General features: G+C 38.2%; 2 protein-coding genes across 2 annotated transcripts; both read left to right on the top strand.

The window, feature by feature from the left end:
- The first annotated feature begins 3,619 nt into the window (after positions 1–3,619).
- LOC140831382 (uncharacterized) lies at positions 3,620–8,320 on the top strand. The gene is made up of 5 exons (XM_073195134.1): positions 3,620–3,688; positions 3,866–5,620; positions 6,827–6,940; positions 7,088–7,435; positions 7,619–8,320. Exons 1-5 carry the CDS (start codon positions 3,620–3,622, stop codon positions 8,318–8,320), a joined length of 2,988 nt encoding a protein of 995 aa, XP_073051235.1.
- Positions 8,321–11,041: 2,721 nt separating this feature from the next.
- Positions 11,042–12,276, top strand: LOC140831768 (2-hydroxyisoflavanone dehydratase-like). Its single transcript, XM_073195518.1, has one exon. The coding sequence runs from the start codon at positions 11,150–11,152 to the stop codon at positions 12,119–12,121; it is 972 nt and encodes a 323-aa protein (XP_073051619.1). The 5' UTR covers positions 11,042–11,149; the 3' UTR covers positions 12,122–12,276.
- Positions 12,277–13,644: the final 1,368 nt, after the last annotated feature.

The raw sequence follows: 13,644 nt of genomic DNA, 5'->3' as shown, positions 1-13,644 counted from the left end.
TTTACGTGTTTTTATTTCGTTATTTTGAGTCCGTAATTGCATAATTTTATTTTGTTGTGTCTGTATTTTATCCATTTAGTTTATAATTTATATTTTTGAGTCACTCCTTAATTATGTTGATTATTTTACAGAAAAATTGCAAAAACAAAAAGATGGAATCAAACACAGCTGAAAAATAAAAATCTGGACAGAATGGTCCGCGCTCGAGCGGCCATTTTCGACTGCTCGAGCGCGAGACGCGCGCAAGAAATATCAATTAGGCTATCGGGAAAGAAAATCCATGGAAAGAGTGGAGCCCACCGATTTTGACCGGAAAAGAGCCGACTTTGACTTTGAGATTTTGGGCTCACGTGAAAAGCTATGAATTGAAGAAAGAGAATTACAATTGAGGGGGCCCACTTAACTTGCAATTGAATTGGGCCGTACGAAAAGAAATCTGAAGGTCGCGCACGAATAAAATACGAGGGGGAGACAGAAAATAGAGGAAGAAGAGGCGCCGCGATTTGGAGGAGAAGAGCACTGTAGCAGGCGATAGCTCAACGGAACCGGAACAAGAACTCAACAGCGTTTTCTCTTTATCTCCTTTAATATTCGTTGGGATTTAAGGGGATCCTACCCCAAACTGTTATTTAGTTAATTTATATTTTGATTTGTGCTTTGTTCTTGATTGTACTACGATTTTCATTGTGTCGTTCGAGCGTAGCTAACTTTAACGACATTTTTATATCACGAGTGAGTTCGAGAGAATAACTAGTGATAGGATCGAGTAGTATAATCCGCGGATCTACAATTTGCATAGACATATGAAATTGGATACGTGCCGATAGTTATAGTCCTTAGGGTCGAAAACTAGGGGGTTTCATAAATCGAAATGCGATTCACTCTTGGTAAATAATTAAAGACATTTAATTACTCTACTGAGTAGAATTAGTTTGGCATAGCTCGAGAGAGTGTGTTCAATTGAACAGGAAATCCTGTCGGAAGCGTAGATCACGATCGAACGAATTAATTAATTAATAAGGGGTAGGTGAACCAGAATTCCCAACAAATTCATTTATTATTGAAATTTAATCAATTGATCGAGCATTCATATTTTATCATTAAATTCTTGAACTTGTTTATTTAGTTTTATTAAGTTTTATTAGTTATAAAATAATCACTCAAATTTCGTTGCTAAAGTTTTAATAACTAGAATAATAATTGTTAAACACAGTATTCAGTGGAACGATACTCGTACTCACGTACACTATATTATAACTTGACATCGTCCACTTGCGATTAATTTTGAGCATACAAAATCATATTTTTATTGGGGATTTTACTGTGCAAGTTTTGCTCGATCACTTTTGATATATATTCGTTCGTATTTTTGAACTTGAATATGTATATCATGACATGCATGTATGTGTGTCTTCATTTTCGAAAACTATTATATGTTCTGTTTTAAATTTCGATCGATTATGTGTTCTCTTCTATGCTTCGAAATTCGTTGATTCCGCTGTGTCCGTATGAAAACTCTGAAATCGGAAGATCTGAAAAGTTCGATCTGTTACTTCTGAATTCTGTTGCACTTTTACGATTCGAATTTGAAATGAGACGAGAATTGTAGTTTTGTTCTGGCCCCCATTGGTGGGTATAAAACCATGTTCTGGCCTCACCCCTTAGAGGACTAACATATTGGGTACAATTTGACCATGGAAATGAGATAAGTAACAGTGTTCTGCCTGTTCTGTTCTGAATTGATTTAATCTGTTTCTGAATTGTTCTGAATCATCTGATGAATTCTGTCGTATATTTGATTTGTCTCTGTCCTGATAAGCTAAGAATATTAAGTTTTGAAAGTCTGTTAAAAAAACGTTTTAAGAAAATTAAGTTCTATATGTACCTTTGGAATCGATCGACCCCCACTTGCTGAGTGTTTCCCAAAACACTCACCCCTTACAAATTTCAGATAAAAATGAGGAGCAACTGAATGAGGAAGAGCAAGATGCTTTCTGGGGTTGGTGAATTGAAGATCAAGATCAGAACTAAATATTTTGCTTTCTTTTCGTTTCCACTATTAGAAACTACGATGTATTTCTAATTCTATTGTCAATGTAAAGACAATGTTTAATTTATGAAAAAGACTGGTTTTGGCATCTCGATACGAGGCTTAATTGTTTTCAAGTAATTGTTAAACAATGCCGGATGTCACCGACGCTTCGGACTCGGGCGTGACATTTAAGTGGTATCAGAGCCACCAGGTTCATAATCCCGCTGGAGATTTTGATAGACAAAATTTGGCGAAGTCAAATTTTGGCAAAAGCCTGGTGTATCCCAATTTGAGTCCAATATTCATCTGTCCTTGAAATTCAACTTCCATTTGTTTCCTAAATTTCGAATAGACTTCAAAAATCTATTCCTTTGATCATTCCACAAATTCTGATATTTTCCACTATTTGTGCCTTTCTATCCTTTATACGATTCTGACGCTTTACTTCCATTTTTATCCTAGGAAATGGCTGCTCCACGTAATCGCGCTCAAGCTGCACTTCGTATGCGTCAGCTTACCATAGATAATCAAGCTAGGGAGATTGCGACTTTGAAGGCGCAACTGGCTAGAGAGAAACTGGAAAAACAGGAACTTAGTGAGATTAGGCATATACTGGAGACCGATGTGCAGCGACTTACTCACCATTTGGACTTGGTTGAGAGCCAACTCCTTCAGATACCTACCGACTCAGCTCGCATTGAGCGTCTGGCTTCACTGAACAAAGAGTTGCTTGAGAGGGTGGAAACCGAAAGAGGACGTGCTGTTAGGGCTCGTCAGCGTCATGAACAGTTAAACAAAAAAAAAGAACGGTAAATCTCCAAGCTCCACGGCACCATGGAGAGACTTCAAGATCAGAACAACTACCTACATTTGGTGATAGATAACATGGAGGAAGAGGAAGTAGCACCGATAGAGGTGGCCGGAGATGACAGCACTAGTGATAGCGACGACGGAGAGATGTACGATTAGATTAGCATTATAATAAAGTATCTTGATTGTAGTAAACTTGTGACTGAGAAAATACTATGTGTACCAAATTATTTTGAAACTTTATATTATCTTTCTATATTTAAAAATTGATGAGTATCTTATTTATAAAAAAAATGTGTTTATCTTATAGGAAAACAACATGGACTTTCAAAGCATTATAAATGAACTTCAGAAACAACTTCTGAAAAAGGAGTCAGAAATTAAAACACTGAAAGAAAAGAATGATAAACTTGAGAGAGATAACTACCAGTTGGACGAGAATAACGTGTGTATGATGGAAGATCTTCGTGAGGCCAGAGTGGAAGAGAAGAAACTACGCGAAGATATTAGATGATACACTGCTTATCATCTAGATTCAGAGCGTTAGCACGAGATCACCAAGCAAGAGTTGAAGAAAGCGCAAGATCGGATTTTTACGCTCAAAATCCGAGATAATAGTCTACTCAAAACGCAGCGCTGTCTGGAAGAATGAATCGAGGAGCAAGAGATCGATGAGAAGATAAGTCAATCAACAATACAAGGACTAAGGATCAAGTAAACAACCTCGATCACCACAACACACAATTGCAGAATTACATCGAGCATCTACATAATGAAATGGTCAATATGGAAAAACTCATGGAACAACTAGAGGAAAACCATGTGGAAGAAGAAATTAATGAAGCGGTAGGAGACGGAGAAGTTATAGACGAGTAGAGAAAGGACTCTAGATTAGGCATTGGTTGTATTCAGAATTATTTAATCAGTTGTTTTGAAACTTTTGATTGTATGAATTTCAAAATTTAATGAAAATATTTTGATTTTACATTATGGTGAATAAATTAATAAAATATATGTTTATAGGAAATGGCAGGCAGACCACCCCGAAACCATCGTAACCCTCGTGGCGCCAACCAAGATGAAAACCGACCACCACCACCCCCAAGAGTAAATCTCAGCCAAGAAGATATGATGGCAATAGCTACTATCGTAGCAGCGACAATGCAAGGATTCGTAAACCCATTGACTAACGCTATTCAACCACCTCAAGAACCACAACCGCGTGGGATTAAATACCATTATGAATCCCTCAGAAGAAATCGAGTTCCAACTTTCGACGGGAACCCAGATCCGGAAGTCGGTCATAATTGGCTCAAAAATGTCGAATCGCAATTACACCTACTTGAAGTACCTGAAGAATTGAGAGTAGAAGTTGTAATACCATTTCTTGAAGACAGAGCACGAAAATGGTGGGAAACTGTGTCACCATCTCTAGCCGAAGTGGAAAATATCACATGGCAGATTTCTAAGAGAGAGTTTTTGAAGCAATACTATCCGGCCGAGTTTCGTCTGCAGAAGCTGAATGAATTTGAAAGTTTCAGGCAGACACCGGACATGACCGTGATGGAATATACTTCAAAGTTTAATGACTTGGGAACCTACGTTCCAACAATAATGTCCGATGAAACCTTGAAGATGCATCGTTTTAAAAGTGGACTGAACAGCCGGATTCAATCGGCTTTGGCGGTGTTCAAACCAAACAACTTTGCGGATTTGATGGGCGCGACAATGAGCGTAGAAACAGATATTAAGCGCCGTGAGGATGAAAACAGGAATAAGAGACCTTTGGTCAACCAAACTACTCAAAATGGTCCCAAATTTAAGAAACCGAATCATTCAAGTGAACCCCCAAGAGGAAATTTTAACAGTGTTGGCAACACCGAAGGAAAGTGGTGCGATACTTGTCGACGGAAGCATTTTGGAGAATGTTATCGGAAGACAGACGCTTGTTTTAAGTGCGAAAAAGTGGGTCATAAAATTAAAGATTGTCCAGGCAACAAGGAAAAAGGTGCGGGGTCCAGTAAACAACATGAAAATAAGACTAATGCTCGGTTTTATGCAATAACCCAAGAAGAAGCTGAAAATACCAACGAAGTGGTAGCAGGTACCATCTTACTCAATAAAATGCATGCATATACTTTGTTTGATTGTGGTGCTACACATTCATTTGTGTCTAGAAAATTTGCTAAGAAGCTTAAACTTGAGCATGATATTCTTAGTGAACCGTTAAGAGTAGCAACACCTGCCAGTAAAACAATTGAAACCCAAAAAGTATATCGAGACTGTAAAATTTGTATCAGCAAACAAACTTTTGAAGTGGAATTGATTCAACTCAATATGGTTGAGTTTGATATCATTCTTGGAATGGATTGGTTAGCTAAAAACCATGCCATAGTAGACTGTCAAAAGAAAGATATTAGACTTCAGACTCCGACTATGGAGGAAGTCATATATCACGGGAAATCCAAAGAACGAAAATCTCTACTATCTGCCTCACAAGCCTGGAAAGCCATAAAAGGTGGTGAAGAGATTTATCTGGCAGTAATCAATGAAGTCAAAGAGGAAGAAATCCCACAGTTGGAATATATTCCAATTGTTCAAGAATTTCCAGATGTTTTCCCCGAAGAATTGCCGGGAGAGATACCCGATAGGGAAGTGGAATTTGAAATCAATTTGGTTCCTGGTGCTGCACCCATATCAAAGGCACCATACCGAATGGCTCCAGCAGGATTGAAGGAATTAAAGGAGCAACTTCAAGAATTACTGGATAAGAAGAAGGTTCGTCCTAGTGCATCCCCGTGGGGAGCACCAGTGCTCTTCGTAAAGAAAAAGGACGGAAGCATGAGGCTATGTATTGATTACCGGGAGTTAAACAAGATCAACATAAAGAATAAGTACCCACTCCCGAGAATAGATGATCTTTTCGATCAGCTAAAAGGAGCTAAAGTTTTCTCGAAAACTAGATCTGAGATCTGGTTACCATTAGTTGAAGGTCAAAGCGGAAGACATCCCTAAAACTGCTTTTAGGACAACATATGGACATTATGAATTCACGATAATGCATTTTGGCCTAACCAATGCTCCTGCAGTATTCATGGACCTAATGAATCGAGTGTTCAAACCATACCTCGACAAATTTGTGGTTGTCTTCATAGATGATATTTTTGTGTACTCACGAAGTGAAGAAGAACACAAAGAGCATCTGGACCTAAAATGTCCCGGACCACCGAAGCCCTCCCGACCCGTCGGCCACTGTGTACTCTCGGTGTCCATGCGTCCACAAGACAGGGCTGAGCGGCCCCAAGATATAGCTTATCTCGAAAGAGATACAGCTCAACAGCAAAGGCTATCTCGAAGGAGAATACGGCTCAACATGAAATGCAACATGCAGTAATAAACGTGACATAATAGCATGCATCATATGACATATATCAATGCACCACATAATCATGCAACACATATAAGAATGTATACTCAACCAGGATATCTCGGATAGTACTTTCGTACCTCTATCACAGCAAGCCTAGCCTTACGCAACACCGCTAATCAGGTCTAGCACAAGCCTACGCATCAAAAGCATACTCAATCAATACTACCATGCTCGACTAGCAAAACCAGTACTCCCTAGTACTACCAAAGGTTTAGGGTTTACCTTCGTCCGCTCTCACTTTGCAGACACTTCGAGAAAAAGAACTATACGCCAAATTCAAGAAATGTGAATTTTGGTTAAAAAGTGTGGCATTCCTAGGTCATATAATTTCTGAATTAGGAGTGTCAGTAGACCCTAAGAAGATAGAGACAATCAAAGATTGGCCACAACCAAAGAAAGTGACTGAAGTCAGGAGTTTTCTGGGTTTAGCTGGCTACTATAGAAAATTTGTGGAAGGATTTTCTTCGATAGCCATTCCACTCACCAAACTTACTCAGAAAAATTTGAAATTCATTTGAAATGAAGCGTGTGAAAGAAGTTTTGAAACTCTGAAGACAAAACTCGCATCCACACCAGTACTAGTTCTTCCCGAGGATGGTAAGAATTTCACTGTTTACAGTGACGCTTCAAAGGGAGGATTAGGGTGTGTGCTTATGCAGGAGGGTCAGGTAATTGCTTATGCCTCACGGCAACTAAAACCATACGAGCAGAATTACCCCACTCATGACTTGGAGTTAGCCGCAGTAGTATTTGCATTTAAAATCTGGAGGCACTACCTTTATGGAATAAAATGGGAAGTTTTTACTGACCACTAGAGCCTCAAGTATATTGTCCCTCAAAAAGAATTAAATATGAGGCAAAGAAGGTGGATGGAACTTCTCAAGGACTATGATTTGTCAATCAATTACCATCCGGGTAAGGCAAATAAAGTGACAGATGCGTTGAGCCGGAGAAACCCTTGGAAAGTTAACTTAAATTCCCTATCAGTGCAACCAAATCTCCGAGAGACCATCAAATTGAAGCAGAGTCAAGACACCTCCATCCTTAAAATTAAAGAACAAATCCAAGGAGGAAAAGCTCCAGAATTTCAAATTGATGGAAATGGAATACTCTGGATGAAAGGACGATTGTATGTGCCAAAAATCGGTGGAATTCGAGAAGAGGTAATGACCGAGGCACATAAATCGAGAATTTCTATACATCCAGGGAGTACAAAAATGTACAGAGACTTAAAAAATAATTACTGGTGGAACAGAATGAAGAAAGACGTGGCTGTCTTTGTTTCCAAGTGCCTAACATGTCAACAAGTCAAGGCAGAGCATCAACGGCCTGGATGAATTTTACAGCCATTGGAGATACCAATATGGAAGTGGGATAATATCTCCAGGGATTTTGTAGTGGGACTACCACGATCAAGGCAGGGTCACGATGGGATCTGGGTAATCAATGACAGATTGACCAAATCTGCCCATTTCTTGCCAGTGCGGATAAATTATAATTTGTATAAATTAGCCACTTTGTATATGGACAACATAGTGAGGCTACATGGAGTTCCGACAAGTATACTGTCTGATAGAGACCCAAGATTGGTATCAAGATTTTGGAAGAGTTTCCAAAAAGCTATGGGAACCAAGATTACTCTCAGCACTGCCTATCATCCCCAGACTGATGGCCAAACCGAAAGGACAATTCAAACCCTTGAGGATATGCTGAAGGCATGTGCGCTGGATTTTTTTGGAAATTGGAGTGAACAGTTACCCCTGATCGAATTCGCCTATAACAACAGCTATCACAGTAGCATCGAGATGGCTCCGTATGAGGCATTGTATAGAAGGAAGTGTAGGTCGCCTCTATATTGGGACGAGGTTGGAGAAAAAGCTGTTACTGGACCAGAACTTATTCAGTTAACCGTTGATAAAGTAGTCATAATCAAGGAAAGGCTTAAGGCAGCCCAAGATAGGCAAAAGAGTTGGGCCGATTTGAAGAGAAGACCGTTCGAGTTGGAGATTGGAGAAAAAGCTTATGTCAAGGTCTCCCCCATGAAATGAGTAGTTCGGTTCAGTAAATCAGGAAAGTTAAATCCGATATATGTAGGACCGCTTGAGATACTGGAGAAAGTAGGAATCTTAGCCTACCGATTGGCGTTACCACCAGACATGTCCAGAATACATAATGTATTCCACATCTCACAACTGAGGAAGTATGTCCCAGACCCGAGTCACGTACTCAAGGTGACACCACTGATGATTGAAGGAAAACTCAACGAAGAACTTAAATACGAAGAAGTCCCTATCCGAATAGTGGACACAAAAGACCAAGTGTTGAGACACCGGACGATACCTTATGTCAAGGTTCAGTGGTCAAATCATATTGAAAGAGAGGCCACCTGGGAACTCGAAGAGAGTATGTGATCAGAATACCCTATCTGTTCGAAAGATCAAGCTAATGCAAGTTTCGAGGACGAAACTTTTAATAAGGAGGGAGAGATGTGAGAACCCAAGATTTTACGATCCGAATCAAATCAAGTAAGTAATATAAACATGGAATTTAACTCAAACTAAGCTCAAAAATGTTTGTTCTAACTAAATAACTTGAATGATTACTTGGATTTTCACTAAACTTAACTCGAGGAAGCAACTTCAAAGCTCGGGGATTAGCTCAACCGGAAGTCAAGCTACAAGTAACCACATCTATCGAAGTATTGACACAGAAGGAGTAAAACCCCAGCTCAAGGACTCGATCTTTCAGCTCAAAGCAGCTCAACCAAGTTTGTCCTAAAAAGGCCAAAAAGGGAGCTATAAGTTGAGCTAAAGTTTTGACAAATTAAATATGCAAGAAATAATCAATGGAGTAGCTAAGGGTTAAGACAAACTTAATTTGCATGGGCGGCACTCGGACGCAAGATTTTACTGCCCGAGCACCAAGCATTCTGGAAAAAAGTACTTTTTTTTTTTGCCTTGGGCCGGCATTAGGGATGTAAACGATCCAAACCAAATCAAACAGTATCAGGCTCGAGCTTGGTTTGTTTAAGATTGTTCGAGGCTCGAGCTCGAGCTCGATTCGAGCTTCTATTATCAGGCTCAAACTCGGTTTGTATTGAAATCACTGAGCTCGAGAAAAGCTCGAGCTCGGTTCGTTAAAAGCTCGTTTAGCATGTTAATTAAGCCAGGCTTGAGCTTGATTTATTAATAGCTCGTTTAGCATGTTTTACAAGCCTGGCTTGATCTCGTCTCATTTTCGAGCTAGATAAGCATAGAATGGAGCTCGATTTTGAGTTTGAATCGAACTTGTTAAAAATTAAATATATTTATAAACTAATTTTAAATCAGAAATAAAAATGTGAATTCATTTATTAATAACCAAAACGACACAAATAAGAGCTAAATAAAACATAAATCACTATATTATTGAACATTCCAAAATCATGTTTGCGAGCCACCTAAACGAGCCGAGCTCGAGCTCGAGGACGAGCCACCTAAACGAGCCGAGATCGAGCTCGCGAGCCTATTATGGAACATGTTTGTGAGCTCACGAGCCGAATATCTTTAGGCTTGAGCTTGGTTTGATTAAATTTTCGAGCTCAAAATCGAACTTGAGCTTGTTTAGTATGACTAACAAACAAACTTAAACGAGCTTTTCATCGAGCCGAGCTTCGAAGATCTCGCAAACGATCTGGTTCATTTACATCCCTATCATCCGGCATGGATAATTTAATAATATGTTCGACGTGCAAAAACGGTAAAGCATGACTGAGGATCTCATGTATGTGGTAGTAGTCATCCCTGCAATTCCAGTACTATAGTTTAGTATTATCAGACACATTTATGTATGAGTCACTTGCTTTGAAACATACCTCTACGAAAAATGATGATGATTATGTATGTTCACGTATGAATGATGCAAGTACGTTTATGAAAATGTTTTATGATATGATGACACGTCTATGTTTATGTAAGTACGTTCAAGTTTAAGTATATAGGGTCTACTTTAAAATACATGTGGTTTTATTATGAATTACATGTTATTCTCAGTTTATACATGTTGAGTCTTTAGACTCACTAAATTTGATCGATGCAGGTGAGAACGAGTACGAGGAGACGAGAGGTTGGGATCAGTGAGTTGGCTCGGACTACGCGGAGGCTAAACCCAAGGACCGCTTACGTTTTAAGAAATTTTTTTATGCACGTATCAAATACTCAGATTTTCACGGGATTACTTTACGATGTTTAAAAAAGTGCTTTGCAAACTTTGGTTATACTTATTTCATTTCAAATATTTCAGACGAGCAGATTATTTTATCACAATTTGAAAGTTTATTATTATTTAAGAAAATTTTTTATTTTTTCCGCAAATTTTAAGTAGTTCAAAATACGGTACCTTACATCAACATTGAAAATGCCGAGTTTTATATAATTTTTTTTAATGTATAGAATATTGACATTAAATATTGTTTTTATTTTTTTTAAGATTTTCAATAATTTTTTATATTTTTATATTAAATTTGTTTACAAGTTTAAAAGAAAACGTGTTAGTAAGAAGTTTCTTCAATTATCATTCAACCACATTTTCTAACATGGCGTGCTGTACCGTTTTTAATTCTTAAATACATTGCGTGCTGTACCGTCTTTAATTTTTAAAATTTTCTTTAAATTTTAATCAATTAAAATATAGTATAAATAATAATATATTTTTTGAAAATATATAATGTTTATTTAATATAATAAAATCACACAATACAAATCAAAATAATATTTTACGATTATTAGTTGGCTCGTTTTGCAGTCTATATGGCAAGCGTACCGATCATTTGCTTTAGTTGTCGGGCCAAAGACTTTCCACACTTCCAAGAAACGAATTCACATTATCAGTAGTCTGCCATGGCCTCTCCCACCAAAGAAATCCTCACCGATCTCTCGCCGATCCTCAAACACTACGCCGACGGCACCGTCGAGCGCCTGTTGAGCTTTCCCTACGTCCCCCCTTCGCCGGAGGATCCCAACACCGGCGTATCCTCCAAAGACATCTTCTCCATCCCGCCTGGCATCTCCGCCAGGATTTACCTTCCACAAATCACTGCAGGTACCTCTCCAAAACGACCCATCCTACTTTACATCCATGGAGGTGGATTCTGCATCGGATCCGCTTTCTCATCCTTGGACCACCGGTACATGATTCTACTAACCGCCGAAGCGAAGGCTCTCATCATATCAGTCGAATACAGACTAGCGCCGGAACACCCACTCCCTGCTGCGTATGAGGATTCGTGGAACGCCCTCAAATGGGTATGTTCCCATAACACGGAAGAAACTCTTTCCGAGAAGGAAAAGTGGCTCGTTGATCATGGAGATTTCTCTAGAATCTTCGTCGGCGGGGACAGTGCTGGTGGGAACATAGTCCATTACGTAGCTATGCGTGCAGGGTCAGAAACTCTACCCGAGAATTCAAAAATATATGGTGCATTTCTATCCCATCCATTTTTCTGGGGCTCGATCCCTATCGGATCGGAACCGAAAGAAGACAAAGAGCAAAGTTTACTGTACAGATTGTGGTTGTTTGCATACCCATCTGCTGATAATGGTATAAACAACCCACTTATTAATCCGCTAATCGATGGAGCTCCGAGTTTGTCGTCTCTGGGATGCTCGAGAATTCTTGTTTGTTTATCTGAGAAGGATGTGTTGGCAGGGAGAGGGCTTGCTTATGTGGAGAAAGTGAAGAAGAGTGGATGGAAAGGTGAATTGAAGCTGGTTGAGATTGAAGGCGAAGACCATTGCTTTCACATCTTTAGTCCTGAGACTGACAAAGCCCAGGATTTGATCAGCCGTATAGCTTCTTTCATTTCACCGTAAACAAATCTATACGAATGTAAATCAACTGTTCTTGCGACTGTGTATGATAGATAGTTCTGCCTATTTTCGTTAAAGTCATGGGTTATGAAATGAACGATATCTAAATGTTGTTGGATAATTATCGAGGGGGGCCGATCTCTTAGTTAAGGAAGCACAAATTTAAATCTTTTCGATTTTGATGATAATAATAATAATAATAATAATAATAATAATAAAGGAGTAGTTTCTTGTGATAAAGGAGTAGGATTCATTACATATACTCACACTCCAAAAATTCTCAAACAAATTTTTTTTTGGAATTTCTTATGATACATAAACGAGTAGGTCTCTTGTGAGACAGTCTTACGAATCGTTATCTGTTAGACGGATCAACCTTATTGATATTCACAATAAAATGTAATTAATACTCTTAACATAAAAAGTAATATTTTTCATGGATAATCCAAATAAGATATCCGTCTCATAAAATACGACACGTGAGATCATCTCACACAAGTTTTTGTCTATACAAAGAGGACGTGTATTTTGAAGAACGAAAATAATTTTTTGTTAATTTCCCTTCTTCTTCGATTCACTCGAGCCTCTACAATTATCTAGTGTTGTGTTTTAATCCATAACGAATATATAATGACCACTATATGAATGATAGAAATAAAATATGTAATATAAATTTCCTTTATAAATCTTGGACGGAGATCTTCCTGAAATTAAGGTATCACGTCACTTGAATTGATGTGATAAAATAACATGTAAATATTATTTTTTTAAAAGCAAATTAGATTTATTTGATAGACGTAATTTGTATTATTATTTGTATATACAAAATAAGTGTGACTTGTTTTAATTAGAAAAAATAATTAAAGTTGTATACTTAACGAACCGAACATGTTCGCGAGTTTTTCGAGCCGGCTCGATAAATATTCGATTCGTATTCGAACTTATCGAATTTGAGCCGAACTCGAACACGTTCGAACTTTTTTTCGAGCCGAACTCGAGCCCAAATTATTTTGTTCGATAGCTCGCGAATAGTTCGCGAGCCTTAATATTTTATTAATATAATATAATTGTATATATATATATATATCTATATATATATATATATATATACATTTCGAATATTTCGAGCATTTCGAGCTTTCAAACTTTAATATCCGAGCAATAATTCGAATAGTTTACGAATATATTCGAATATTTCGAGCCGAACTCGAACTCGAACTTCATTTCGAGCCGAGCTTGAGCCCAAATATTTGAAATTATCGAACTTCGAATCGAGCTCGAACTCGAATATACCTATTTCGAGCCGAATTCGAGCCTGACTTTTTTACTATTATTCGGCTCGATTCGGTTCGTTTGCACCCCTAACTCTAATCAAAGAATGTGGAGCATGTGTCAAAGAATGCAAAATTAATGGTTCAAAGACTGTAAAACTATAGCGTAAATAATTATTCAGGGATATAATCATACACATGTACAACTATTTTTCTTCTCATATAAATCGAAGAGTTATGCACATAATTTTTCAT

Source organism: Primulina eburnea, chromosome 5, assembly GCF_022965805.1.
Source record: "Primulina eburnea isolate SZY01 chromosome 5, ASM2296580v1, whole genome shotgun sequence".
NCBI classification, from domain to species: Eukaryota; Viridiplantae; Streptophyta; class Magnoliopsida; order Lamiales; family Gesneriaceae; genus Primulina; species Primulina eburnea.
Note: the sequence above shows the minus strand (reverse complement) of the source record. Positions and strands in the feature narration are given on the sequence as shown.

What these genes read in the sequence shown, in the direction of transcription:
- LOC140831382 (XM_073195134.1), top strand. Translation starts at nt 3,620, where the DNA reads ATGGTCAATATGGAAAAACTCATGGAACAACTAGAGGAAAACCATGTG. An exon ending in AAGAAGAAATTAATGAAGCG is followed by an intron (nt 3,689 to 3,865) that starts GTAGGAGACGGA and finishes ATATGTTTATAG; the next exon opens with GAAATGGCAGGCAGACCACC. An exon ending in TCGGTGGAATTCGAGAAGAG is followed by an intron (nt 7,436 to 7,618) that starts GTAATGACCGAG and finishes TGAATTTTACAG; the next exon opens with CCATTGGAGATACCAATATG.
- LOC140831768 (XM_073195518.1), top strand. Translation starts at nt 11,150, where the DNA reads ATGGCCTCTCCCACCAAAGAAATCCTCACCGATCTCTCGCCGATCCTC.